At 37.2% G+C, this 27,228-nt stretch overlaps 3 protein-coding genes across 6 annotated transcripts in view; 1 reads left to right on the top strand and 2 right to left on the bottom strand.

Annotated features, from left to right (window-relative positions):
* LOC138354264 (serine/threonine/tyrosine-interacting protein B-like) overlaps nt 1–10,686 on the bottom strand; it is a 36,543-nt gene extending 25,857 nt beyond the window's left edge. For all 3 annotated transcript variants that reach the window (XR_011223488.1, XR_011223489.1, XM_069308174.1), the window contains exon 1: nt 10,443–10,686. The gene's annotated coding sequence lies outside the window, so the exon portion shown is untranslated. The remainder of the gene's footprint in view (nt 1–10,442) is intronic.
* A 432-nt stretch (nt 10,687–11,118) lies between these two features.
* On the top strand, nt 11,119–18,324 carry LOC138354263 (zinc finger HIT domain-containing protein 1). Of its 2 annotated transcripts, none has more exons than XM_069308173.1 (4): nt 11,119–11,250; nt 16,219–16,317; nt 16,672–16,894; nt 17,585–18,324. In XM_069308173.1, exons 2-4 carry the CDS (start codon nt 16,299–16,301, stop codon nt 17,811–17,813), a joined length of 471 nt encoding a protein of 156 aa, XP_069164274.1. In that variant the 5' UTR covers nt 11,119–11,250; nt 16,219–16,298; the 3' UTR covers nt 17,814–18,324. The 2 variants fall into 2 exon arrangements, with proteins under 2 accessions (XP_069164274.1, XP_069164273.1); XM_069308172.1 differs by lacking the exon at nt 11,119–11,250 and adding an exon at nt 15,707–15,833.
* On the bottom strand, nt 17,854–26,619 carry LOC138354262 (coiled-coil domain-containing protein 97-like). The gene is given in 7 exon segments (XM_069308171.1): nt 17,854–19,339; nt 19,747–19,977; nt 20,830–21,006; nt 23,645–23,761; nt 25,893–25,930; nt 25,932–26,174; nt 26,483–26,619. Coding segments are annotated over 6 exon segments (1,122 nt in total). The 5' UTR covers nt 26,160–26,174; nt 26,483–26,619; the 3' UTR covers nt 17,854–19,008.
* Between the last annotated feature and the right edge of the window lie 609 nt (nt 26,620–27,228).

Below are 27,228 nucleotides of genomic sequence, written 5' to 3'. Positions count from 1 at the left end.
GCCAAGCAGCACATGGTCAAAGGAGGAGCTAGATAGTAAACGTGAAGGTCTTATAACAATAATGAGAGAGATTATAGCGAGAGCGGATAACGATAGATCACGACTGTTGATAGTCGGTGACTTCAACTTGAAATCCATAGACTGGGAAGCATATGAAGCTAAAACAGAAGATTTTTGGACCTGTAAATTTGTAGACCTCATCCTGGAAACATTCTTGTATCAACATGTTAAACAAGCTACGAGGATGAGGGAAGGGGACGTTCCCTCCATGCTAGATTTGATATTTACCAGGAAGGAGGAAGAGATATTTGACATTCAGTACCTTCCTCCCTTGGGTAAAAGTGACCATGTCTTTTTGGGAATAAAGTATGCAATGCGTTATAAGCTGGAAGAAAATAAGGAGGTTGAAGCAGTTGAAAAACCAGACTTCAGGAGAGGACATTATGGTGACCTTAGAAATTTTTTTAGTGAGTATAATTGGACAGACTTGATGCTAGGCAAGGAAGTGAATGAGATGTATGGCAAGTTTTGTGAAATATATGATAAAGGCACAAAAAAATTTATACCAAAACAGAGATGCAGAACTAGGAAACAGGATTGGTTCAATAGAAATTGCGAGAGGGCTAGAGACCGAAAGACACAAAAATGGAATCAATACAGGAAGAGGCCGAACCCCCAAACATACCAGCGATACAAAGATGCGAGAAACAACTACACGGCAGTGAGGAGAGAGGCAGAAAGAAATTTTGAAAAAGGGATTGCGGACAAATGTAAAACAGAACCAGGTCTATTCTATAAATTCATAAACAACAAATTGCAGGTAAAGGATAATATTCAGAGGTTGAAAATGGGAAATAGATTCACGGAAGATGAAAAGGAAATGTGTGAAACACTAAACGAAAAGTTCCAAAGTGTGTTTGTACAAAATGAAATCTTTAGGGAACCAGATACAATAAGAATTCCAGAGAACAACATAGAACACATAGAGGTGTCTAGAGACGAAGTGGAAAAAATGCTCAAGGAGCTCGGTAAGAACAAAGCAGCTGGCCCAGATGGCGTTTCACCATGGGTTCTGAGAGAATGTGCATCTGAGCTCAGCATTCCACTTCACCTGATCTTTCAGGCATCCCTGTGTACAGGAATCGTAGCAGACGGGTGGAAACAGGCTAACATAGTTCCAATCTACAAAAGTGGCAGCAGGGAAGACCCCCTCAATTATAGACCTGTATCATTAACAAGTGTAATAGTGAAAGTATTGGAAAAACTAATCAAAACTAAATGGGTAGAACACCTAGAGAGAAATGATATAATATCAGACAGACAGTATGGTTTTCGATCTGGAAGATCCTGTGTATCGAATTTACTCAGTTTCTATGATCGAGCCACAGAGATATTACAGGAAAGAGATGGTTGGGTTGACTGCATCTATCTGGACCTAAAAAAGGCTTTCGACAGAGTTCCACATAAGAGGTTGTTCTGGAAACTGGAAAATATTGGAGGGGTGACAGGTAAGCTTCTATCATGGATGAAAAATTTTCTGACTGATAGAAAAATGAGGGCAGTAATCAGAGGCAATGTATCAGAATGGAGAAATGTCACAAGTGGAGTACCACAGGGTTCAGTTCTTGCACCAGTGATGTTTATTGTGTACATAAATGATCTACCAGTTGGTATACAGAATTATATGAACATGTTTGCTGATGATGCTAAGATAATAGGAAGGATAAGAAATTTAGATGATTGTCATGCCCTTCAAAAAGACCTGGACAAAATAAGTATATGGAGCACCACTTGGCAAATGGAATTTAATGTTAATAAATGTCATGTTATGGAATGTGGAATAGGAGAACATAGACCCCACACAACCTATATATTATGTGAGAAATCTTTAAAGAATTCTGATAAAGAAAGAGATCTAGGAGTGGTTCTAGATAGAAAACTATCACCTGAGGACCACATAAAGAATATTGTGCAAGGAGCCTATGCTATGCTTTCTAACTTCAGAATTGCATTTAAATACATGGATGGCGATATACTAAAGAAATTGTTCATGACTTTTGTTAGGCCAAAGCTAGAATATGCAGCTGTTGTGTGGTGCCCATATCTTAAGAAGCACATCAACAAACTGGAAAAGGTGCAAAGACATGCTACTAAGTGGCTCCCAGAACTGAAGGGCAAGAGCTACGAGGAGAGGTTAGAAGCATTAAATATGCCAAAACTAGAAGACAGAAGAAAAAGAGGTGATATGATCACTACATACAAAATAGTAACAGGAATTGACAAAATCGACAGGGAAGACTTCCTGAGACCTGGAACTTCAAGAACAAGAGGTCATAGATTTAAACTAGCTAAACACAGATGCCGAAGAAATATAAGAAAATTCACCTTCGCAAATAGAGTGGTAGACGGTTGGAACAAGTTAAGTGAGAAGGTGGTGGAGGCCAAGACCGTCAGTAGTTTCAAAGCGTTATATGACAAAGAGTGCTGGGAAGACGGGACACCACGAGCGTAGCTCTCATCCTGTAACTACACTTAGGTAATTACACTTAGGTAATTACACACACACACAGTTGCAGTTGCTGGTCTCACTCCACAACCGCCTAACCGGAGAGTCATGTGCATCCTGCACATACATACAGTAAGCAAATATTTTTATGTGAGAAATCTTTAAAGAATTCTGATAAAGAAAGAGATCTAGGAGTGGTTCTAGATAGAAAACTATCACCTGAGGACCACATAAAGAATATTGTGCAAGGAGCCTATGCTATGCTTTCTAACTTCAGAATTGCATTTAAATACATGGATGGCGATATACTAAAGAAATTGTTCATGACTTTTGTTAGGCCAAAGCTAGAATATGCAGCTGTTGTGTGGTGCCCATATCTTAAGAAGCACATCAACAAACTGGAAAAGGTGCAAAGACATGCTACTAAGTGGCTCCCAGAACTGAAGGGCAAGAGCTACGAGGAGAGGTTAGAAGCATTAAATATGCCAAAACTAGAAGACAGAAGAAAAAGAGGTGATATGATCACTACATACAAAATAGTTACAGGAATTGATAAAATCGACAGGGAAGACTTCCTGAGACCTGGAATTTCAAGAACAAGAGGTCATAGATTTAAACTAGCTAAACACAGATGCCGAAGAAATATAAGAAAATTCACCTTCGCAAATAGAGTGGTAGACGGTTGGAACAAGTTAAGTGAGAAGGTGGTGGAGGCCAAGACCGTCAGTAGTTTCAAAGCGTTATATGACAAAGAGTGCTGGGAAGACGGGACACCACGAGCGTAGCTCTCATCCTGTAACTACACTTAGGTAATTACACTTAGGTAATTACACACACACACACACACACACACATATCTTAAGAAGCACATCAACAAACTGGAAAAGGTGCAAAGACATGCTACTAAGTGGCTCCCAGAACTGAAGGGCAAGAGCTACGAGGAGAGGTTGGAAGCATTAAACATGCCAAAACTAGAAGACAGAAGAAAAAGAGGTGATATGATCACTACATACAAAATAGTAACGGGAATTGATAAAATCGACAGGGAAGATTTCCTGAGACCTGGCACTTCAAGAACAAGAGGTCATAGATTTAAACTAGCTAAACACAGATGCCGAAGAAATATAAGAAAATTCACCTTCGCAAATAGAGTGGTAGACGGTTGGAACAAGTTAAGTGAGAAGGTGGTGGAGGCCAAGACCGTCAGTAGTTTCAAAGCGTTATATGACAAAGAGTGCTGGGAAGACGGGACACCACGAGCGTAGCTCTCATCCTGTAACTACACTTAGGTAATTACACTTAGGTAATTACACACACACACACCCACACACCCCAGGAAGCAGCCTGTGACAGCTGAGTAATTCCCAGGTACCTATTTACTGCTAGGTTACAGGGGCATTAGGGTGAAAGAAACTCTGCCCATTGTTTCTCGCCAGCGCCTGGAATCAAACCTGGGACCACAGGATCACATGTCCAGCATGCTGTCCACTCAGCCACCCTCAATGTGAATGAGTGAATGAGTGAGTGAGTGAGTGAGTGAGTGAGTGAGTGAGTGAGTGAGTGAGTGAGTGAGTGAGTGAGTGAGTGAGTGAGTGAGTGAGTGTGTGTGTGTGTGTGGTTTTTTTTAAGTGTAATTACCTAAGTGTAGATACAGGATGAGAGCTACGTTCGAGGTGTTACGTTTTCCCAGTACTCTTTGTCGCATAACGCTTTGAAACTACAGTACTCACAGTTTTGGCCTCCACCACCTTCTCACTCATCTTGTTCCAACCATCTACCACTTTGTTTCCAAAAGAAAACTTTCTAATATTTTTTTTGGCACCTTTGTTTCCTTAGCTTGAATCTGTGTCCTCTTGCTCGTGAAGTTGTTGGTTTCTGGAATTCTTTGTCAATTACAATAGGTCTATTCCTGTTAGTACTGTATTTTTAAGTGGTCATATCACCACTTACATATCACCTCTTTTTCTTCTATCTTCTAGTTTTGGCATGTTTAATGTCTCTATCTCTCCTTGTAATTCTTGTTTTTTAGTTCCAGGAGCCATTTTGTAGCATGCCATTGCACTTTTTCCAATTTATTTATGTGCTTCTTGAGATTTGGGCACCATGCAACTGCTGCATATTCTAAATTTGGTCTCACAAAAGTCATGAACAGTTTCTTTAGTATTTCACCATTCATATAATTAAAAGCAAGTCTGAAATTGGAAAGCAACGCATATGCTCATCTCACAATGTTCTTTATGTGTTCCTCTGGGAATAGCTTACTATCCAAAACCACCCCTAGGTCTCGTGCGGTTTTCTTGAGGTTATCAAGATGATTTTGGGGCTTAGCGTCCCCGCGGCCCAGTCTTCGACCACGCCTCCTTTTTGTTACACACTCCCAGGAAGCAGTTCATAGCAGCTGTCTGACTCCCAGGTACCTATTTACTGCTAGGTGACAAGGGCATCAGGGGTGAAAGAAACTCTGACCATTTGTTTCCACCTCCACCAGGGATCAAACCTGGAACTTCAGGACTACGAATCTGAAACGCTGTCAACTCAGCTGTCAGGTCAGCTATCTTGTTCTTCATTAGTTCTGTAATTCCTTTCCACATAATTTGTAAGTTGTGTGTGGCCTATTTTCTCTGATTCTACATTCCATAAAATGACATTTATTCACATTGAATTTCATTTGCCACTTGACACTCCAAGCACTTATTTTATCTAGAGCAATTTGAAGGGCATTATAATCCTCTGCATCTCCTATACCTGCTTGATGGGGTTCTGGGAGTTCTTCTATTCCCCAAGACTGGCCCGAGGCCAGGCTCGACTTGTGAGAGTTTAGTTCACCAGGATGTTGCTTGGAGCGGCCCACAGGCCGACATACCCACCACAGCCCGGTTGGTCCCGCATTCCTTGAAGAAAACTATCTAGTTTTCTCTTGAAGATGCCCACAGTTGTTTCGGTAATATTTCTTACGATCGCTGAGAGGATGTTGAACAACTGTGGACCTCTAATGTTTATACTGTACAGTGTTCTCTGATTGTGCCTATGGAACCCCTGCTCTTCACTGGTTCTATTCTGCATTTTCTTCCATATCGTTCACTCCAGTACGTTGTTATTTTACTGTGCAGATTTGAGACCTGGCCTCCAGTATTTTCCAGTATTTTCCTCCAGTAGAATAATAATTAGATTTATATTTTCTACCTTGATTCTAAGAACCTCTACCACCTCATTAGTTGAGTTCAGGAGTTCCTATCTTCCCCAAAATCTTAGAGTTCCTATCAGTTCCTATCTTCCTACAGAGTTCCTATCAGTTCCTATCTTCCTACAGAGTTCCTATCAGTTCCTATCTTCCTACAGAGTTCCTATCAGTTCCTATCTTCCCCAATATCTTAGAATCGTCCGCAAACATGTTCACATAATTTTGTATTCCTTCTGGTTGATTGTTTACGATTGTTCATATGCAAACATGTTCATATAATTCTGTATTCCTTCTGATAGATTGTTTATGTGGACGATGAACATTACTGGTACAAGAACTGAGCCCTGAGGTACTCTGCTAGTAACACTCCTCCAGTCAGATACATTGTCTCTGATTACTGCCCTCATCTGTCTGTCAGAATATTTTTTTATCTGTGTCAGCAGTCTCCCTGTCACCCCTCCAGTTTCCAGTTTCCAGAACAGCCTTTTCTGTGGGACTCGATCAGAAGCCTTTTCAGGTTCTGATAGACAGTCATCCCAACTACCTCTTTCCTGTAGTATCTTTGTGGTTCTATCATAAAAACTTAGTAAAGATTGGCTACACAGGATCTTCCTGTTCAAATACCAAACTGTCTGTTATTATGTCATTATTCTCTAGGAGTTTAACTCATTTGGCTTTAACTATTTTTTCTAGTGTTTTGACTACCACACTTGTTAATGACAGGGGGTTTATAATTTAGAGGTTCCTCTCAACTACCATTTTTATAAATTAGTACTATGTTTGTTTTTTTCCATATACAGTACATTGTACTGTATCTGCTAAAATTCTTATGCACAAGGTTGTCTGGAATATTAATTGGAGTGGAATTCTCGCAATACCCAAGGTGAAACTCCATCAAGTCCAACCGCTTTATTACTTTCTAGCCCCATGAGTAATTTTTCCACTTCGTCTTGAGATACCTCTATGTGTTCTATGGCATACTCTGGAAGTGGTATCTGGTCCGGGTCTCTGAAATCCTCATTTTATACAATCAGACTTTGGAACTGTTCACTTAGCATTTCACGCATTTCTTTTGCAGTCTCAGTCCTCCTGTTCTCTGTTCTCAATCTCTGGATTTTATCTTTTACATGCAGCTTACTTTTAATGAATTTATAGACAAGGCCTGGATCTGTTTTACATTTGTTAGCTATACCTTTCTCAAAGTTCCTTTCTGCCTCTCTTCTCACTGCTGTATAATTGTCTTTGCTTGTTTGTAATGCTGGTATGTTTGCAGGTTAGGCCAGCAAACCGATATTGAACCCATTTTCTTGTCTTTTCCTCTCATAATTTCTGTTTACCAATCCTGTTTTCTGGTCCTGCATCTCTATTTTGGTATGAATGTTTGTGTGCCTTCATCGTATATATTTTGCAAAATTTGGCATACATCTCCTTTACTTTTTGTCTAGCAACAAGTCTGTTCAATTACATTCATTAAAGAATTTTCTAAGTTTCCCAAAGTGTCCTCTCTTGAAATTGAATTTATCAACTGTTTCAATATCATCATTCTCTTCTATATTATACTGCAAAGCATATTTAATTGCCAACAGGACATACTCACTCTTTCCCAAGGGAAGAAGGCACTGGATGTCAAATTTTCTTCTTTCCTAGTGAATATTAGATCCAGTATTGACGGAACATGAAGTCTCCTTCCCTCATTCTTGTGGTCTGCTTGACATGTTGATACATGAATGTCTCCAGAATGAGGTTTACAGATGCGTGTGTACATTTGCTATTTGTGCCTGCAGAATTGAGCTATTAGCTCTTGGACCCTGCATTTCTAACCAATCTATTTTTCCTCTATTATGTCTACTACATACAGTACATTTCTCTAACACACACGTGAGCACACAAATCCCCAAGTAGCAGCCCGTAACAGCTGTCTAACTCCCAGGTACCTATTTACTGCTAGGTGAACAGGGGCTTCAGGGTGAAAGAAAATCTGCTCAAATGTTTCTACCTTTGCTGGGGATCGAATCCGGGCCCTTAGGACAACGACCCTAGAGTGCTATCCACTCAACCACGAGTGTACTTACCTAAATGTAGTTACAGGATGAGAGCTAAGTTCGTGGTGTCCCATCTTCCCAGCATTCTTTGTCATATAACAATTTGAAATTATGGATTGTTTTGGCCTCCACCACCTTCTCACCTAACTAAATTGTGTGTGTGTGTGGTTGTGGATACATGCTACTTTTAGCTTAAGTTTGCTCCAAACAATTTGAGTATTAGTACTGTTTGAGTGTCCACAGCAATACTCAGTGGCTATGCGAAGTGTGAATAATGATGGATGCATCTGCTTATTACAAGAGTTGCTCAATTTTTATTTACCTACTCACACATTCACAAACTTATTTGCTCAATCACATTCATTCTTAGTTTTCCTTCTCTTACTCTAACTCACTCCCAAACATATACCAGTTAAGCCCCAAACCTTAGAGGAATGAATTTGTAGAGAAAAAAAACAGCAGAAACATGATTATAACTTACAAAATACAATACTTATGGAAATTGAAAAAGTCAAGACAAACAGTCTGACATGGTAAAAACAAGAACAAAAGATGTAAAGTGAGTACCTAAATTGACTGAATGTTGAGACAAAATCTAGGATTGGTTGGTGGGATTTAAACCTTGGGTCTAGTACTGGAACTGTTAGGTTATTCAGCAAGACCTAGATGCTGAAGTTCATTTTTTACAATCACAAGGGAGTTTATTTTCCAATATTTCAATATCATTAGTCTTATTTATTTTGTTTAAATTACTTATTGTGTAGCTAGAGACAAATAAAAACAATGAAACAAATAAGGCAACCTAAATGAAGACAGTGCATGATGTTTAAAGGCTATTTTATAAATTTAGGCCTATACTGTATATCTATGCGACTTCAGTGATTGAATAGTAATTTGATGTTTTATTAAATCACTTGAAAACATCTGAAGTATTCTAAAATCCATTCAATGCAGATCACACAGCAAACAACATTTCATTAATGAATCACTGTCACCCAAGCCACTGATATTATGTTATTTAATTAAACCATTATTACTTCTGGATAATGTTACTAGGCCCAGAGATGATAATGGTGGTTAGCAGTTTTATCACTTGAAACTGACGCCTTTGATAATAAATATCCTGCCTGATTCTTCAAAATCTGGTATCATCTCTACTACTACTACCACCTACTGTGATGCAGTAGGTGCTGTAGTTAGCATTTTTATATTACTTTTTTTTTTAGATATATACAAGAGTTGTTACATTCTAGTACAGCCACTAGTATGCGTAGCGTTTCGGGCAAGTCCCTGGAATACGATCCCCTGCCGCGGAGAATCGTTTATCCTTTAATTATTATTCAATAATAATGATAAATAATAATAATAATAATAATAATAATAATAATAATAATACCAGTTATAATATATTCAATAAAATATTGGTACTATTATAGTTTTCACTAGTAATATTAGAGATGATACCAGATATAAAGTTAGATTTCTGATGAATTTCTCACTTGAAATGTTGTCATCAGGATTTACATCAATTGCATCTCAATTGTAGTGAAACATGGAAGAAGATTCACTATCACTTCAAGTTGATATAGGGGTTTGAAATGGTCAAAAGATTGGCAGATGCAGTTTAATGCAGATAAATGTAAAGTTCTGAGGCTAGGTAATGATGATAAATTTATAAGATACGAGCTTGATGGTATTGAGATTGCGAAGTCAGATTGCGAAAGGGATCTGGGTGTTATGATTAGTAAGAATTTAAAACCAAAGGATCAATGCATGAATGTTCGAAATAAGGCAAATAGGACACTGGGATTTATTAATTGAAGCATTAGTAACAAGACACCTGGTGTGGTTCTTCAGTTATATCTTGCTCTGGTTAGGCCCCATTTAGATTATGCAGTTCAGTTTTGGTCGCCGTACTATAGAATGGATATAAATTCACTTGAACGTGTCCAGTGTAGGATGACAAAGTTAATTCCCCAAATTAGAAATCTTTCATATGAAGAAAGATTAACAAAGCTTAAATTGCATTCACTGGAAAGGCATAGACTTAGGGGTGACATGATAGAGGTTTACATGTGGATGAATGGACATAACAAAGGGGATATTAATAAGGTATTAAAAGTATCAACACAAGACAACACGAAACAATGGGTATAAATTGGATAAGTTTATATGTAGGAAAAACTTGGGTAAATACTGGTTCGGTAACAGGGTTGTTGATTTGTTGAACCAATTTCCACGTAACGTGGTGGAGGTGGGGCCCCTCAATTGTTTCAAGCGCGAGTTGGACATGTATATGAGTGAGATTGGGTGGTTATAAATAGGAGCTGCCTCGTATGGGCCAACAGGCCTTCTGCAGTTACCTTGGTTCTTATGTTCTTATGGTTACTAGTTTGGGTAACTGATCACCCTCAACAGGAGTACTATGGACTCCTGTTGATCAATCAGGTCAGTGAGAATACACTGACTATTGAGAGAATACACTTTTGACTATTGACTATTGTGAGAATACACTGACTATTGGTCTAAAATATATATTTAGACCACCAAAGCGACTAGAGGCGCTAGCCGCCAGATGATCTATGCCAGCAATTGTTTCGCAAGATTGAATAAACTGATTACCCAACAGCAGGGTCAAGTCTTCAATAAACAGACCGAGGAATATCTCACTGGCAAATGTGAGGTAGCCATGACCGACACTTCGTAAACTTGCCTGCTGGAAGCTCTGAAGGTGATGCAGCAGCGGGAGTCGTCCACACTACAGCTTGGCCCGCCGTATTGTCCTACACTCATCTACTTATCATTTATAATTCACCCTCACTATTGTCATCCGTTGCTGTGTGCGTACGAAGCCCTTTACGTATATTACGCTCAGGCGGTGCTGTTAAAAGCTGAGCAAGCGAAATATGTCACGAAAGTACATCATTGTGCCCACTTGTGCTCCATTTCGTTCCAGCAATTGTAAACAGTCCCATATATAAACAAATATTATATATTTTGTTACTTTTAATAATTTGCACTGTTAATAATTTTATATATAACTAAAACTAAAACCAAATTAAGTATTTTAAGTAGTGTTAAAAATATCTATGCAACACTCATATCTTTATAAGACTTAAGTTTACGTTACATATTTCACTTCTGTTTTGTTGACAGTGTTGTCCTCAGACAAAACTCTGAGTCTGCTAAATATATCACTCTTCCTTGCAACAATATTAATAGATAAAAATATATATAAATATGTAGCCCAGCTTATTGCAAAAATATTAAATTAACAAATAACTAGAGCGTATATTCGTATATTATGCACGAGGATGTATAAGATGAGTGTGAGTGCTACATGTGGGTGAGTGTAGCGGGAGTCGCTAGAGGGAAGGCAGCCAGGCAACTAAGAGTTAGTGTGGACCGTCGCTCTAGAAGGTGCATTACACGCTGCTCCTCACTCTCTTGTATTTTCCAAAACAGCATAATATTTTTGTTTAAACTATGGTGAATGTGTTAAAGGGAATCCTCATTAAATGGTAAGCGTGTGATGGGTTTTCTGTTTTGAAAATGTATGTTAATAAAAGCAAAGGTGTCATTTGCGCAAATAACTGCGAGAAAGTTCCATTTACGTCAAAATTAACCAAAAATTAGATGAATGCATTGAACTTGTAAATGTTTAACATCTAACTATTGCCTCTAGTTCTATAGGTTTGAGATTTGTTCATCATAATGTGTTCGTTGCTGGGCTAATTTTATTTGTATTAAATGGTAAAATGGGTTGTTAATACAGTTTTTGGCGATTAATACATTTTCATAACACTACTAACACAGCTTTTGAGATCCAAGCGTAAAGTATCTTTATATAACCATACATACTGAGCACTGTAATATTAGCTTTTATTTATCTGATGTATAATATTCACTATTGAAAGTTGCACAGGAAGTGGGAGCGGCAGTAAAAAAGCTAACCAGACCCTGGGAATAATCAAGCGAACCTTTGACTTTAAGGAAAAGAATGTAGTTGTTCAGCTGTATAAATCTCTGGTGTCCCGGGATTATTTCTATAAATTACCTGGATTATTGTATCCAGACATGGAAACCTCATCTTCAGGAGGACATAGCTGCTATAGGAAAAGTGCAACACTGGGCAACAAAAATCATTCCAATGTTATGTCAACTCACTTTTACAGTCCCCGTGGCGTAGTGGTTAAGACGCTCGCCTGGCGTTTCACGAACGTTTGTCATGGGTTCGTATCCTGGTCGGGGATAATTTACTGGGCGCAAATCCTTAATTGTAGCCTCTGTTTAACTCAACAGTAAAATGGGTACTTGGTTGTTAAAATGATTCTTCGCGGGAGTTGTATTCCAGGGAACATAGGATTAAGGATTGGCCCAAAACACTACGCGTACTAGTGGCTGTACAAGAATGTAAGAACTCTTGTATATACAGGGGTACCTCGGTTTAAGAGTTTAATCCATTCCTGGAGACAGCTCGTAACCCGAAAACTCGTAACCTGAAGCTAATTTCCCCATAAGAAATAATGGGAAATGAATTAATCCGTTCCTGACTACCCAAAAGCCTCCCTTCAAACTAAATTTTATACCTAATTCATCCAAATCTACACTACAAAAGTATGTTCAAGTTATTACTTCCCCTTGCTGATAACTGCTGTTGGCATATGGAAGATGGTGAGGGGGGGGGGGGGGAGGAGGAGAGGTGTAACTGTTTGGAAGGGGAGTCCCGTTCCATTATAACATCAGGCAGTGAAGAATTTTCTGGAGTGCATTCTCTGGCATGTTTTGCCTGCATACCACTAGGTCCTGGTTGTGGCTCACTGCTTGATTTTCTCACTTTTCTCACAAGGAAATGTTCCATTGAAGATTGTTTTTTCCTTCTTTGCAGCACCTGTCTGTAGTGAGGCATCACATTGTCATTAAAAAGATCAATGCAACGGCCTGCTACAGCTTTATCTGGGCGATTCTTTTCAGCAAAACTTTGCAGTCCTTCCCATACTGCACACATTTTCTTAATTAATGAGGAAGGGACATTTTCTGCTGCCTCCTCCTCTTCCCCTGAAGATTTGTTGTACTGCCTAGCTAGTTCAACAACATGAGTACCATTTTCATGCTTACGAATGATCTCTTGCTTTCCTCTATTGTCATTCTCACATGCTATTTCTTGCCTTGAACCTTACCACTGGCTTTCTTGGGACCCATTGCGAGATATATAATAACTTTTATGCTCAAATGGCCAAATATCCGACAAAACTGTAAATCCTTGTGAAGAATTCAGGCGGGATAGTCACTGGACGCAAGGCACGGTAAACTGAGGCGCGATCGCCGTGCCACCACGTGCTGGGTCGGCCTGTACGCGTATTAACAAACTTGTCACCCGATGCAATGCTCGTATCGTGATGCAAATTTTCCAAACAAATCGGGGTTGTTACGCTAAAAATTTGTAAACAGGGACGCTCGTAACCCAGGGTTCCATTGTATTCTAAAAAAAAAATATACAGTATACAGGTACAGTATTCTAAACGTATCGGGAACAGTTGAACGCCACAGGACTAACAACATTGCAAACCAGGCATGACAGGGCAGATCTCATTGAAACTTGAAATACTGAACAATTTGAAGGATGTTGATCCAGACAATTTCTTCAAAAGGTCAGATGTAACACAAACAAGGCTCAATGGTTTCAAGCTCAACAAGCCACAATGTGGGACTGAGAACAGGAGATGCTTCTTCACCCACAGGGTTATTAAACCATGGAACTACCTACCCACAGAAGCCATAAATGCCAAAACTGTAATTTTAAAAACTGAAAATTCCAAAGTTAGAATTTAAAAAAAATCCAGCTTGAAAAAATCAGGGCAAATGGGGGGGAGGGACCGTTGACAAGCTGATGGCTTCCTATTCTCGTCAAAGCCACTAGTGTGTTAGTGGCCCTCAGGTAATTTCAGGTATAATATTGTAAAATTTGGTTAAATGGCTCTACTTGATGGCTTACTCTGAGAGTTGATGGTACTGGTACAGTACCAAGGTGGTAATCCTAAGTCTGTTGGGGGAGAAAAGTAATTGTGGGAAGTGAGTAGCATGTACACCTTACTAATGTAACCTTACTAATGCTAGCATAATGGAGTACATGAGCCCTATAAATATTTTTGTATATAGTATTGTAGCCCTGGGAGTTTGTATAGTGCTACCACGGTCCCAGTATACATTTTAGAGACTTAAGCTATCATCACTAACAAGGTACACTGCAGTTTACCTGAATTTTCCTGAGTGCCACCATCAATCTAGTAGCTTCACCAAGGACAGGAAGCGGTGGCTTGTTAAAGATCCCTCATTTTTTAGGGGAATTTTTCCCAACTAGATTTTGAACTGCAATAATGTCATTGCATATACGACTTCGGTTGGCAAATGGTTCTGTGGGTTTATAACCTGATGGGTGAAAAGGCATCTCCTGTTTTCTGTCCTACATTGTGACTTGAGGTTAAAGCTTTTCCGCTTTGTATATGTTTAACCTTTTAAAGAAGTGGTCTGGATTAATATCCTCCAAATGTTCAGTATTATAAAGGTTTTGATGAGATCATCCTGTCATGCCTGGTTTGCAGTGTTAGCCTTGAGGCCCTCAACCATTCCTGATACAAGTTGACTTAGTTCAGAGATAATTTTGTCACTACATTGTACTTTCTTCAAAGCAGATATGTCCTTCTGAAGATGTCTCCATGCTTGGATACAGTAGTCCAAATTAGGGTGCACCAGAGATTTGTAAATTTAAATAACCACATTTTTTCCTTGAAGTCAGTGTCATTTCACTATTCCTAGCGTTTATTTTTTTTTTTTTTTTTTAAATCATGCTTTAAAGGTACAATTGCAATTGCACATTTGTACAATGGTTATGCATCCATGTATGATTATCTACGTTTATTATTGGCTTTACAAGAATTCGACATAACTTGGTCCTTTTATCAAATTTAAATTGTAATTAGCCATTATATTACTGCAATTGTTTTATACATACAATATGTATCAAAGTTGTTAAAAAAAATCTTTACTGAATGTCTTTTGTAGAAGTTCTGTACAAAAATCTAACCCAGGGACTCCTTCACTTAACAAGAATTGTGGCTATACAGTATGTAATAGATACAGGTCCATAGGGCACTTTGAGTTGCTCTGAAGTTTTGAAAGTTAAAATTTCAAGATAAGCATATACATGACCTCATGTCAACTGCAGTCTTTGTTAATATACAGTGTTGTAAAATGTCATCACAAAAAATAGGTCGATTCAACAGATACTGAGGCAATATTAAAATTGCAAAATTTTAGTGGACTTAAAAACTGATATTAATTTTATGGCAAAATTTATGAATTGAAAGTGATGTTTTTATAAAATGGCACTGAAATGAATGCTATACAGTACTGCATATGCAAAATCCATGAAGATGTTAATAACAAAATATAGTGTCCGAAGCATTATACGCATATAGTTGTGCATCATCGTGTCCGCACACCTCTAGCTCTTAATCTCCAGACAGTAACACACATTACCTATTAATATGGCAATTTTACAAACAATAGCTGTATATTTATTGTGATTTATATTATACCTCCCTACATTTTTATATTATTAGGCAACTCCTAGAATGTTCTAATTTACCAGATGGCCATCTCTAGTGACCTGGATAAGGACAGAAACCTAGCAGCCTGTCAAAAGTCCCTCTAACAGGTTCTCAGGGCCAGTGGGAACGGCCCTGGGAACCGGACACCTGCAGGTAATCCTCCAGGTGTACGGAGACTAGCCTTTGAGGTGCACTGTATATTATAATCTAAATGGGTTAAAAATATACAGAATTTTGAAAATGTTTATTTTGGATGACAGGTACACAAAAGGGCATTAACTTAATTTGTCATTTCTTTTATGTGAAATATTGAATGTAATTAGACAAAAATTTATATTTTACGAGGCCTGGTGGTATGTTTTTCCAGTGATCCTGTTATGAAGCAATTTCTTTTGCATCTTGATGAGACTATGAAATTGGGATCAAAATTTGTGCTGGTAGACTTGGATGATTGTCACCTTTTTGTGCAGCCTGAAGTGTATAACAGTTTAAAGGTAAACCTTCTCTTCTATTCACAATACATACTTAGCTTCTGCTATTTTTAGCAAGTATAATTAAAAGGTAAAAGGTTACTTGGTCAGTGGATAAAAATACCATAAATCTTTGATATATATGTATACAAAGTTGATATACTGTACTATACTGACATTTAGTTTTGGGCCTTATTTACTAAGCAATTACTTTGTCATAAAAGAAATTAGGCATCCCTTTGGTTTTAGCTGTATGTCATAATTGCTCGAATTGTAAGTTCAGTTTAAGTTGCTGATACTTATTACACCAGTAGGTCTAATGTTTCCATATCTAAGAGTAATAAGGAATATTGTGGACCCAGCATGCTCCTTTTTTCTTAATCTTTTACATGCCGCTTACTCCTTTCAGAACCTTATTGACGAGCAGTACGAGAAGGTGTATTACAATCAGAAGAGCAGTCTAGAGTAATATACTGTACTAATTTCATTATGACAACACGTGAGTCAGGTGAGATATACAGTATTTTGTTTTGACAATGTAAGGCTTTTATAATGACATTTAATGTCAAAATCTGGTTTTATTTGGAATAGATTAAGGCATTTAGGGCCTCCAGACCCTCCCAGTGAATTCAGTACAGTTCCGGGTGGAGTAGTTTTGTTCTTTGTGTGGTCGAGTGGGCTACAGCAGCTGTCTGGGAATCACTAGAATGCCAGTTCAAGTCACCTTATTGCCCAAAATGGTTTTCTCGTTGATATATCACACCATTGTGATTGCTTTGTGTTTCAAAAAATATTATTAATTTAACTGTGTTCATAAGCTTTATAGTTAAGAATTAACTTTGTGATCTTTGCAAATATTCAGGTAGATTGAAGGATGCTTCATCGAGGCGCATTCTGGATGAGAGTGCAAGGCGGCGGCGAGCACGTAAAGCTCTAGAGGCATTAGAACAAGATAATTTTCATGATGATCCTCATGCTAATCTTGTTATGAGTAAGAAAGCGCCAAAATTTGAAGAATCTCTAGATGGAAGCAGACATAAGGATCGTAAAAGAAAAACAAGGAGTACTGAATATTTTAAACAAAGGTATGTGAAGGATGAAGTTAAAATATTTTAGTTCATAATGCATGTTTCCTTAGAGCAAGAAGGGATGTGTTTTGACCTTATTTAGCATCAGAATATTTGAGGTGTGGAGTTTAGATCGTGAATGATGACACTGAAGAGTGGAGAACTGCGTTTTATAATAAAAATTGCCCGTGGCCAAGTGCTGGAACCTAAGCTGCAAGTTGTAAGCTCTTCCTTTCAAAAGAGGCTTGTGAAGGGCCTTCACAAAGACCAGTAAAAATAACTTTCTCTGCTATACTTGTATCACTACTTTAGTAAACTGGGAAGTGCTCCAGCTGATTTTAGATCAATTTTATGTACCTGCAAGAGATGATACTAGGTCAGAATCCCCCTTCCCTTTCAAAGGCATACACAAGGAGTGAACACCATTTGTAGCTTCAAGAACAAGTGACAAATAATGGAAGGTAAAAATGCATCAAGGCAGGATTCTTATGTGCATCTTGTTGACTGTAGAAATAACTAGGTAGGTTAAACACTTTTCCCATGGTTACTTAAAAATAATTTACACATGCAAATAAAGGGCTTTACATATTGCTGAAACAATTATAAGTTGGGGTTTCTGTGGTGGTCGGAAGTAAAATTTGTTCGTTACTTCTGTATATTTAAAATCATTGAGAGCTCTAGCTAAAAAAATGTTCATGTGTTTTACAGATTTCGAAAGAATTTTCCAATTCTACTTGAAGAAGAACAAGCTCTTTACCCAGATGGGCCCAACTATCTTACTGTGCAAGCACCACCTTCCAAGTTACCCGAAAGACGTCTTTGTTCAGTTTGTGGTTTTCCTGCACCTTACACATGTATTCCATGTGGGGCACGATATTGTTCTACAAAATGCCTGTCCACTCATGAAGATACAAGATGTCTGAAGTGGACAGCATAAGCTTTTTTATAAATAGTAGGTTGAGTAATTAACAATTAAGTGCATTTGAAAGTTTATTGAATGTCAATTCTTCCAAATATAAATTTACTATTAAAACAAATCCACATATACAAACATCAGTGTCTGTTGTATGAATAAATTTACACTACATATAAAAAGATGACTAAACTTTAACAAAAAAAAAAAAACAAGATTTAGCAGCAATATTTCACTTGAGCAGTGACTAGTAACATTGACCTAGGTTGTTTATATATTGAACCTGCTGTTTTAAACTTATCATTTAACTTGTGCTTTTCTTAGAGCTACATTTAATTTTTCAAAATAAATATTTATCTGTATTTTACAAGTGCTGTAAACCTTATTTGGGACAAGTGTCAATGAACAAAGTGTGGAGAGCAGGTCCTATAGTTAGCCATGTGTGCTGTGCTCCCAGTACTAAGGATGGAGGTACAGTACACGCATCTTTGTAATTACCCAAATAGTTATTCCATAATTATATACTAATTGTGTATCATGGTGTTTAATAACCTAACCAGTACTTAGACCTAAATCCAAAAAAACAGCATGAACAGAATCAAATTTTTTTTTAAGTTTGTGCTTATTTGAAATGTAATACTATTGAGGTTTGAAAGTATATCATGAAAAGTCAGGGGCTACTACTATTTTTTTTTTTTTTTATTCTGTGGTACCTATAGCCCAATCACATTCCATATGTACATGAAAATAACACAAGAAATCTCTTCGTGGATACTTTACTTTTCCCTGTATCAGCGCTCTCCCAGTAACTTTCACTCTTATTTCCACAAAAATACAGCTTAAAATTATGGAATATTAGTTTCAAAATGCTAAAAACTATATATACACTAATGGCATTTCACCAATTCTCATTCAACAAACATGAACAACTTAGAATAATACTATCCACACTTACTCAACATTGTACAGTACTTCACTTTGAAAATTCAGCATTGTTGCAATATCTGGATATGCATTATAAATAAAACCAATTTTGTGAAACTTACAAAGGCTGCTACTGTTTCTGGAATGCTAACATGTTAAAAAAAACTTGGCGCATTAGTTTAGCAATTCCTCAGTATCTTATAATCCTGCTTAACAATTCTCCTGTTCCTAATCAACTATAAGGGAAACAATATATTACTGTCATAAAGCTTATGAAACTTTAATGTTAATTATATTAGGTTTTAGAACAAGAATTGCCATCACTGGTGTCCATCAAACACTGGTCAGTGTTATCTTCCATAGTCTCGCTATCAACTTCAGATGTAATATTTTCTTCACTTTTTGCTGGAACTTCAACGCAAGTATTAAGTTTATTGGAAGTTTTATGTTGAATTATACATGTTTCTTCAGGATCCTGCATATCATCATTTGTACCACTGCTACCATTACAATGCATTCCTCTGTCGCTGAGAGTGTCCTCCTCCTCATCTTCATCAAAATACCTCTCTTCCTCATCTCTTTCACGAATATCAAGGGGATCATAATCATCACTGGTATCTATTTGACTGAAAAATAATTATAATGTAAATGTATTAAAAAGTCATGTACATAGTTAAGGTGACAGTGTCAGACCACGGAGGAAAATTGAAACAGGAATTTCCTTAAGTACTTTCGTATATTAATACATCTTCAGAAGGAGTGATTCCTTCTGAAGATGTATTAATATACGAAAGTACTTGAGGAAATTCCTGTTTCAATTTTCCTTCGTGGTCTGACACTGTCACATTTTTAATCACGTGTTTATTTTCGTGATTTACACACACACTTTATGAAATAGAACCTTAACACTAAGACCTGAACCAGAAAGCATTTGTTTTAGGCAGACAATGACCTTTGCTGGTCACAAGTAAGCTTATTCAACTTTTTATTGTAAACATAGTGTAAATCTCATTTCCAATTCTAGTTACCTTACCCATAATCAAATTCATCATTCCCTTTCAAGAAGCTTATATATCCAGCAGAGTAGAACTCTTCCTTAAATAATCGTTTTTTCCCAGAGTCATCTTCGCTATCCACTTCCCCAACATTATCATCATCATCCGAGTCATCTTCTTCAAACATTTCATCCTCTTGGTCTTCTTGTTGCAATTTTATGCTTTTGTCAGTACAGTTATCAATGTGAGCTAAAAGGATGCTTGAAAATCTGTATAAAAGAATAAATTTCAAGTCAATACATGGATTAATAGTTCTTATTGTCATGTCTGTCTTACATGACAAATTTGTTTAGTGATATTGAAGCATTCTGTGAGGCTATGAAGTAAACACACAGTTTGCTGCAAGTTGTGGGAAGGTCAAGATTGTCTACAATCCTCAAAGAACCTCTCCCATATGCACTCCTTTTCTGCTGCTAGTCTCCACTCCACCATCTTCTCAATTTGCACAAGCCATTCAAATATATTTTCTTGTAATAACCCTATTACCCCATACCTCATATCTTAATTCTCTGCCATCACTAACCAGTACTCATCTAGGCCTTTCCCAACCACGTATTCCTCTCGTGCAATAATACTATTAAGTATTTCTTTAATAAATAAATATAATACAAATATTTTGAATATTTTCACTCTTCCCTGTCAATATTTCAACACCAATGAGCAGAAGTTACATACTACCACACAAATCACTTCTTTACTTGCACAGTGACGTTTGTCCCTTTCACAATCCATCTCAACAACCAATCATCTTAATTTCATCCTAAATTGTTTCAATGTTTCTATTGCTAAGGCTAACTACCTCATTTATGCAATAAATTTAAATTTATTGATACCCTTCAGTACTTCATAACACATTGCAATCTTGTTCTTAAACGTTAAGCTAATTCCTTAAGTAATACAATATTATTAACTACTTTCTGTAATATCCGTGTTCATTTATGCTCTCAATACTGACTTGCAGTTTCATCCCTGCATGTTATCTTCCAGCACATCAACCTGGATGTGCTGTAACCTGCAAGTAGGCATTTCTTAAAGATCATGAAAATGATGAATACATTTACCTGATGTCATTGCTATCCATTTTATATCTATCTTCTCTTTCTTCTTGGGTTTGGTGCTTCCCAATAAGGTGATCATATAGCAGTGGATTTCTGCGTTCCATCTCTTTTTCACTGAAATAATCGCCAGTCCTTCGAAGTTTTTGTAAAGCAGCAAATCTCCTGTTTCGAATTATGATTCTGAAGTAGAAATGATATCAATTACTTTTTTGGATAAAGTGTCTTCCTAAATATGCTTACTGGAATTGCTCAGAATGTAAGTGGTCATGTATTCCCTAGATGAAAGAACGCTGATAAAATATAATATCACTATACAGTAATGAAATGCTCATCAATGTTATAATGGTAAGAAGCAAGGAAAAAGAAATCCTCTCGATCTTTTTAATAATAAAGGATGCCGATCTCGTTAAATGCAAATTAGCCCCGTTGAAATAGGAGAATCAACTGAGCACTTCCAACCATTTAAATGTGATTCATTTGCATGTTGTATATACAATATTTATCTATGAACTACCATATCTAGTGGCCTCTTCCTAATTTCAAATGACAAATTTTCAAGTTGCATACAAAATAGTGTACCTAACTAAGAGAGACACAAGCAGACATTTATTTCTCCAAAGCATTTTTGGAAAACAAATAATACTTTGAGGCAGAAGATACAGCTTTCACCAGTGATGCAGGGACTATGACATCCCTGCAAGATAATTTCAAGTTCTTTGAGAATCACTGGAGCCAGTCAGTCAAAACATGGATATCCTTCAGTTATGTTTGCAAGCTCCATACACGATTCTGTCAGTGGTTGAGTAATTGTGAAGGCAGGATCTTCCCACTATAAGTCCACATTTAACTGGGTTGTAAAGTTTATCGTTCTCCATAAAATTGGTGATTTGTTTCCTAATAATTTTTTCAACAAATTTAATTATATGTGATGTCAGTGCAACCAGTCTATAGATTTTAGCCAATGCTTTATTACCACCCTTGTACAGTGGAGCTATAACTACTGGTTTTAAGTGCTTTGGTATATCTCATGTATCCAAGATTTTTCTACACCAAGTGCTAATACTACTGGTACATTACATTTAGTTAATGCATAAGGAATTTTAGGAGTCAGGACCAAGGGATGAGAGTATGGGCATGTTGTAGATGGGCATTTCGTTTTCAAAGTCCACTATATTAATATCAGTTATACTGTCAGTTTTGGATATCTTTCATAAAGAAACTGTTCAAATCTTCAATTTTCATGTTTATTGTATTCTTTGTTGTTCTCTGTGTATGACCCTTTGCTTGTAAGTATAGATTAAATACTGGTGGAGGTTTTTTATTGTTATTTTGCAAGTGAAAAAATGTATTTCAGAGTGGTCATATTGGTAATGTTAATGGGGTTCAATGAGGCATGAACACACCAACCAAATGGTGTGTTCACACAAATTAACATATTTGCTATTCTAGCTCAATTTATTTAAATATATCAGTACTCCAATAACTTCCAAGCACTGGCATTGTTCAAAGATGTATCTCCTGTATGACTGCCCTAAGGATGCACCATGGATCAATATTCCTCTAGAAGTGGCACAATAATATAGCACAGCAAAACTATTTAAGGATACAAATATCTGAAACATGATTTTGGTTATGGGAATGTGTCATGCTATGAATGAGCTAAACTGCAATCCCTTCTTTCCTTCAGAAAAATAATGATGTCTGACGACTTAACGTTTAGGGAGCAGAACCAAGCAAATATACTGTCGGCTAAAAAAATTATAGGATGGATTACGAGTACCCTCAGATCCAGGGATCCCAACGTAATGCTCATACTATTCAAATCACTGGTGCTGTCCTGCCTTGAGTACTGCTCAACACTCACTTTCCCCCTTCAGAGCAGGAGAGATTGCTGAAATAGAGGTATACCCTGGAAACACAAACCGTAATTGTCTCTATTTTCCGCTTGTTACAACTTGTAATAAAGTTGTTACATCTTGGCTTAATGTGTTTATGACATATTAGAACACTGTTACAACTTGCTATATTGGTTGTTATAACTGGTTAGGTGTTAAAACTTGCTCGAACGTTGTACCAACGTCGTAGTTTCAACGTGTGCGTTTGGCGGGTACAGAGAACATATACGGCATACATAAACACGATAAAGCACTTAAATTATTGGGATCATCTCAAAGCTCTCGAAATGTACTGTACTCTCTAGAATTGAAATAAGAGAGGTATCAAATAATGTATACATGGAAGGTACTGGAGAGCCAGGTCCCAAATTTGCACAGTAAAATAACATACTGGAGTGAATGGCATGGAAGGAAATACAGAATAGAGCCAGTGAAGAGTGGAGGTGCCATAGGCACACTCAGAGAACACTGTATGAACATCAGTTGTTCATACAGTGTTCATACAGGTCCACAGTTGTTCAATATCCTCCCAGCAAGTATAAGAAATATTGCCGGAACAAAAGTCTTCCAGAAGAGACTGAACAGTTTTCTTCAAAAAGTGCCGGACCAACCGGGCTGTGGTGGATATGTGGGCCTGCGGGCTGTTCCAAGCAATAGCCTGGTGGACCAAGCTCTCACAAGTCAAGCCTGGCCCTGGGCTGGGCCAGGCTTGGGGAGTAGAACAACTCATAACCTTATCCAGGGTACAATGTAAATTAGTAATTATCAAAATGTATTAAGCCAATATGTCTATATAGGAAAATAGTCTAACTATGTTATAGTATTTTGTATGAGATTGATAATAGTTAAGAGCAGGTTAAACAAGTTCTTAAGGTAACAGCAAAGGTTCACACGCTCCACACTAAAATAAGCGAGCCCCTTACTTGCTTGTGTGTTCATTCTTATGCTTCAGTGCTTCACTAAGATAATAGTCTACTTCAGGATCACCTTCATATGTCAAGAAATACTGAAGATGCTCTCTCTCTAGTTGCTTTCCAAACCTGTGAAAAAAATTTATACAGTACAAGTAAATAGAACTACTGTATCTTTCCCTACTGAATGTTTGGATCAAGTAAATAAAAATAAAATATCACTTTTAGTTTATGTAAAGCTCATTTCTGAGCAAGTTGCCCCAATAGGTATACAGTATCAACAAGACTGCACCTTGTTAGGCTCACTGCAAAATCAGGCAAACACATATTGGCACTGATGATATAAGAATATTGTGCAGTGCCCTTGTAGGACCATGGAGGCGATCACTGGGGGCCATAATCAAATTGAACATGGTAACAGCAAATTCAGAAGTCAAATTCAAATTGTTTTTATGCCCAAATTAATCAGGCAGTGTCATCACATACATATCCCCTCAAACTAAGGTCAAATTAGCCTAACTACCAACACAAACAAGCCACCTAATTCCTGACCTGCAACCAGGAGGCAGCCCTAACCATGCCACAGTCTGACCATTGATATAATGCAGAATCAGAGGTAACAAAATGAGGGATCAGGAAGGCAGGGTCAGGGAGCAGCAGCATAACTCTCAGAAAACTTTGTTCTCATAAATATAACCACTCACTAAAAATAATAATTAAAATTAAAATGTGTTCAAGTGGTCATGAAAGCAGCAGCCTGATATTTCCTATATTTGGTGGTTGTGGAATCATGGGTACCAAAGTATGCATAACAGCCTCGGCCTTGCCTGATGCGATGACTAATGGACATAAGCCTATCAAGGAGAACACAGAGTACAGTAGTCCCTGAAAAAAGGGAAACAGGCAGGTACTAAGCAAACATCTGATTCCTTCTCTGGAATTCTTAAGAATTAATTTCCTTGCAGGATGTCTTATAAAAACTGCCTCAAGTTGTGAAGCAGATCATGAGCCTAAAAATGCATGTGGCTGATTCAGTACAAACAACCAGGCATACTACATCATGAAGAGTTGTGCCTCTTGCCACAGTGCTTTACCATAATGAACAACAGTTGAGATGGAGAACATTAGGTCACAAAGACCTATGACAGGTACCAGGTCCCCTACCACTAACCAAATGTTTGAAAATGAGGCCCAATAATCAAATAGGAGTTCAGCATCATCTTCAGTCGATTAAGGTGCGTCTGGGATCATCCTGGACGTGAGTTCGAACCCTCATCATGGGCCCTTGTGGATTTATTCATTTGATATATCACGCTATTGTGATTTCTGTGTGTTAAAGAGCGAATCCATTCTTGTACACACGACACCAAACAAACTCAGGCCGAGAATCTAGGAAAATAAAACCTTGCACACATACTAAATACTCCCACTTGAACAGATTTGTACTGGATCCCATTCACAGCAACCGAAAGTCATGTATCTAGTGTTTACTGTTTTCTGTTTTATACCAAATATTATTATATTTTATTTTATTTAGTATCTCAATTAGTTTTATTTTTTTCCACATCTTGCTCAAAACATTTTGTATATTAATGGCTTTATACGTAGTACTGTATATACTAGCTCTATAGAAATCCAACATTCTGTTTGTACATACAATAGTGGCCCCATGTGGCTGCTGTACGGGCATTCATGCTGCCATGAAAGTCAGAGGGAAGCTCCAGCAAGTTAGTACTTACAATGATTTTGTGCATGAAGGGGGTACATGGGGATCTGGGAGAATGTTCGTAAAGCTGGAACTCCCTGTAAACCAGACAGGGACCTTAGGACCCAACCAAATAAGTAATTCCATTCACTTTAATAAATTATTAGGTTGGGTTTAAGGTCCTAAGGTCCTTGTCTGGTGTATGTAACTGTAACAGCTCAGAAAAAAAAATACTGTATAATATTAGAAGTATAATAGAGTATTTGAGAGAGAAAATGTATGGAGCATCAAATGGTGCTATAATGTGTCTGTAGTCAGAACAAAGAACCTAAACACACTGCACACACCTGTTTAATTTTTTCATCCTTGTATTAAAGATATTTAACATTGTACTGACATTTAGATTATTTAAAAACACAAAAAAATACTTAAATTCTAAGACTGAAAATAATTTTATTCACCCAAATACTGTACATTACTTTTTTCTTGTATTTTCTTTATGAATCACAGTTTGTTGGGCAACTCTAAATTATAATACCAATACCTAACACTGACCTGTATAAAAACTGCCCTGGCTTCTCATCAAGAAGTTTTTTCAACTATATCCTTTCTTTCTTGATATGTTAGGTCTGGTTCATACCTCTGCTGGCTCTTCAAAATAATAGTACTGGCAGCCATGTATTGGATGATGCGATCTCTTAATGATACCACTGGTGTAGCACTCTCCACATTCTCACTTGCTTTGTCCAAATTTCTCTGTTGCTTAAAACCTGGCTCATGAGGCTCTCCTGAGTTCTTACTGCTCTCGTATTCTCCCCACATGGTAACTACCTTTACCTGCAACATTATATATTTTAACTTGATGAGGTAAAGTTTAACAAAAAAGATTTATCGTGCTAATTGGAGAGATTATCATGCTAATCCATCTTTCATTATTAGTGGTATGATGCAAATAATTAGTCTGATGAAATACAGTGCCTGTAGTCCACAATAAACCTAAATGTATTAAAAAAAACTAAATGAGGTTTACTATTGGGAAAATACAGCTTAATGCTAACATAATATTACTTAGTAAAAGTCAAATGGTGTCTTTAACTTCGGAGGGGTGACTAGTTTGTTATACTGTATATTGATTCTATACTCACCTAGGATATGGTGGTTGTTAGTAGTACTGTATTAACCACCATCTAATGAAAGAGTAAGAGTGTTGTAACTCTTTCACTGATGCCAACTGAAACTAAAACAACGTACTTTTGATATTTGTGCCTTTGGATGTGATTATCTCTGTAAACATTGTTTGCAGGAAATGCATATGTAAAGTGCATGATTAAAGAACAAGCTCTGAGGTTGAGCAAAACAACAGTGGTACAATAAATGATTTTTATTTGAATAAAATGTAAATTGTAAAATATGTAAATGGTAATACTGTTTAAGTAAATTGTATACAGTAGTATGATGAAATTAAAGTGTCAGAAGGTACACCTGTGGTAGTTAATTAACCAAATTTATTACAGGGTACAAAAGTAATCTCAGTAAATGCTAGGTGAGATGAGCAAATTCTGAGGGCATGTCAGCATAAATTAGGTGAACAACTTAAGGGCACAGGTCCCAGTGAATGTAAATGTGAATGTAAACAGAAAATGTAAACTGGTGAATGTAAACTACAGTACTAGGTGCAAGATAATTGAGGTCCATAATTGAGTTCGGTTATTCACTGTGACTTGTAACAATATCACAGTAACCTTGTTACTGTGATACTTGGGTGAAAGTTTTAAATGAAGGTAGAGTTTCCTTCTTTTTGCACTGATTTAATCTTTTGTTTTAATAATGTTATCTTGGAGGCAGATATTGATGTACAGAACAATGTTCACTAGTGTCCCATTTTTCAACT

The sequence above is a fragment of the Procambarus clarkii genome, chromosome 62 (assembly GCF_040958095.1).
Source record: "Procambarus clarkii isolate CNS0578487 chromosome 62, FALCON_Pclarkii_2.0, whole genome shotgun sequence".
Lineage (NCBI taxonomy): Eukaryota > Metazoa > Arthropoda > Malacostraca > Decapoda > Cambaridae > Procambarus > Procambarus clarkii.
The sequence above is the reverse complement of the archived record's forward strand: the minus strand, read 5'-3'. Positions and strand labels throughout refer to the sequence as shown.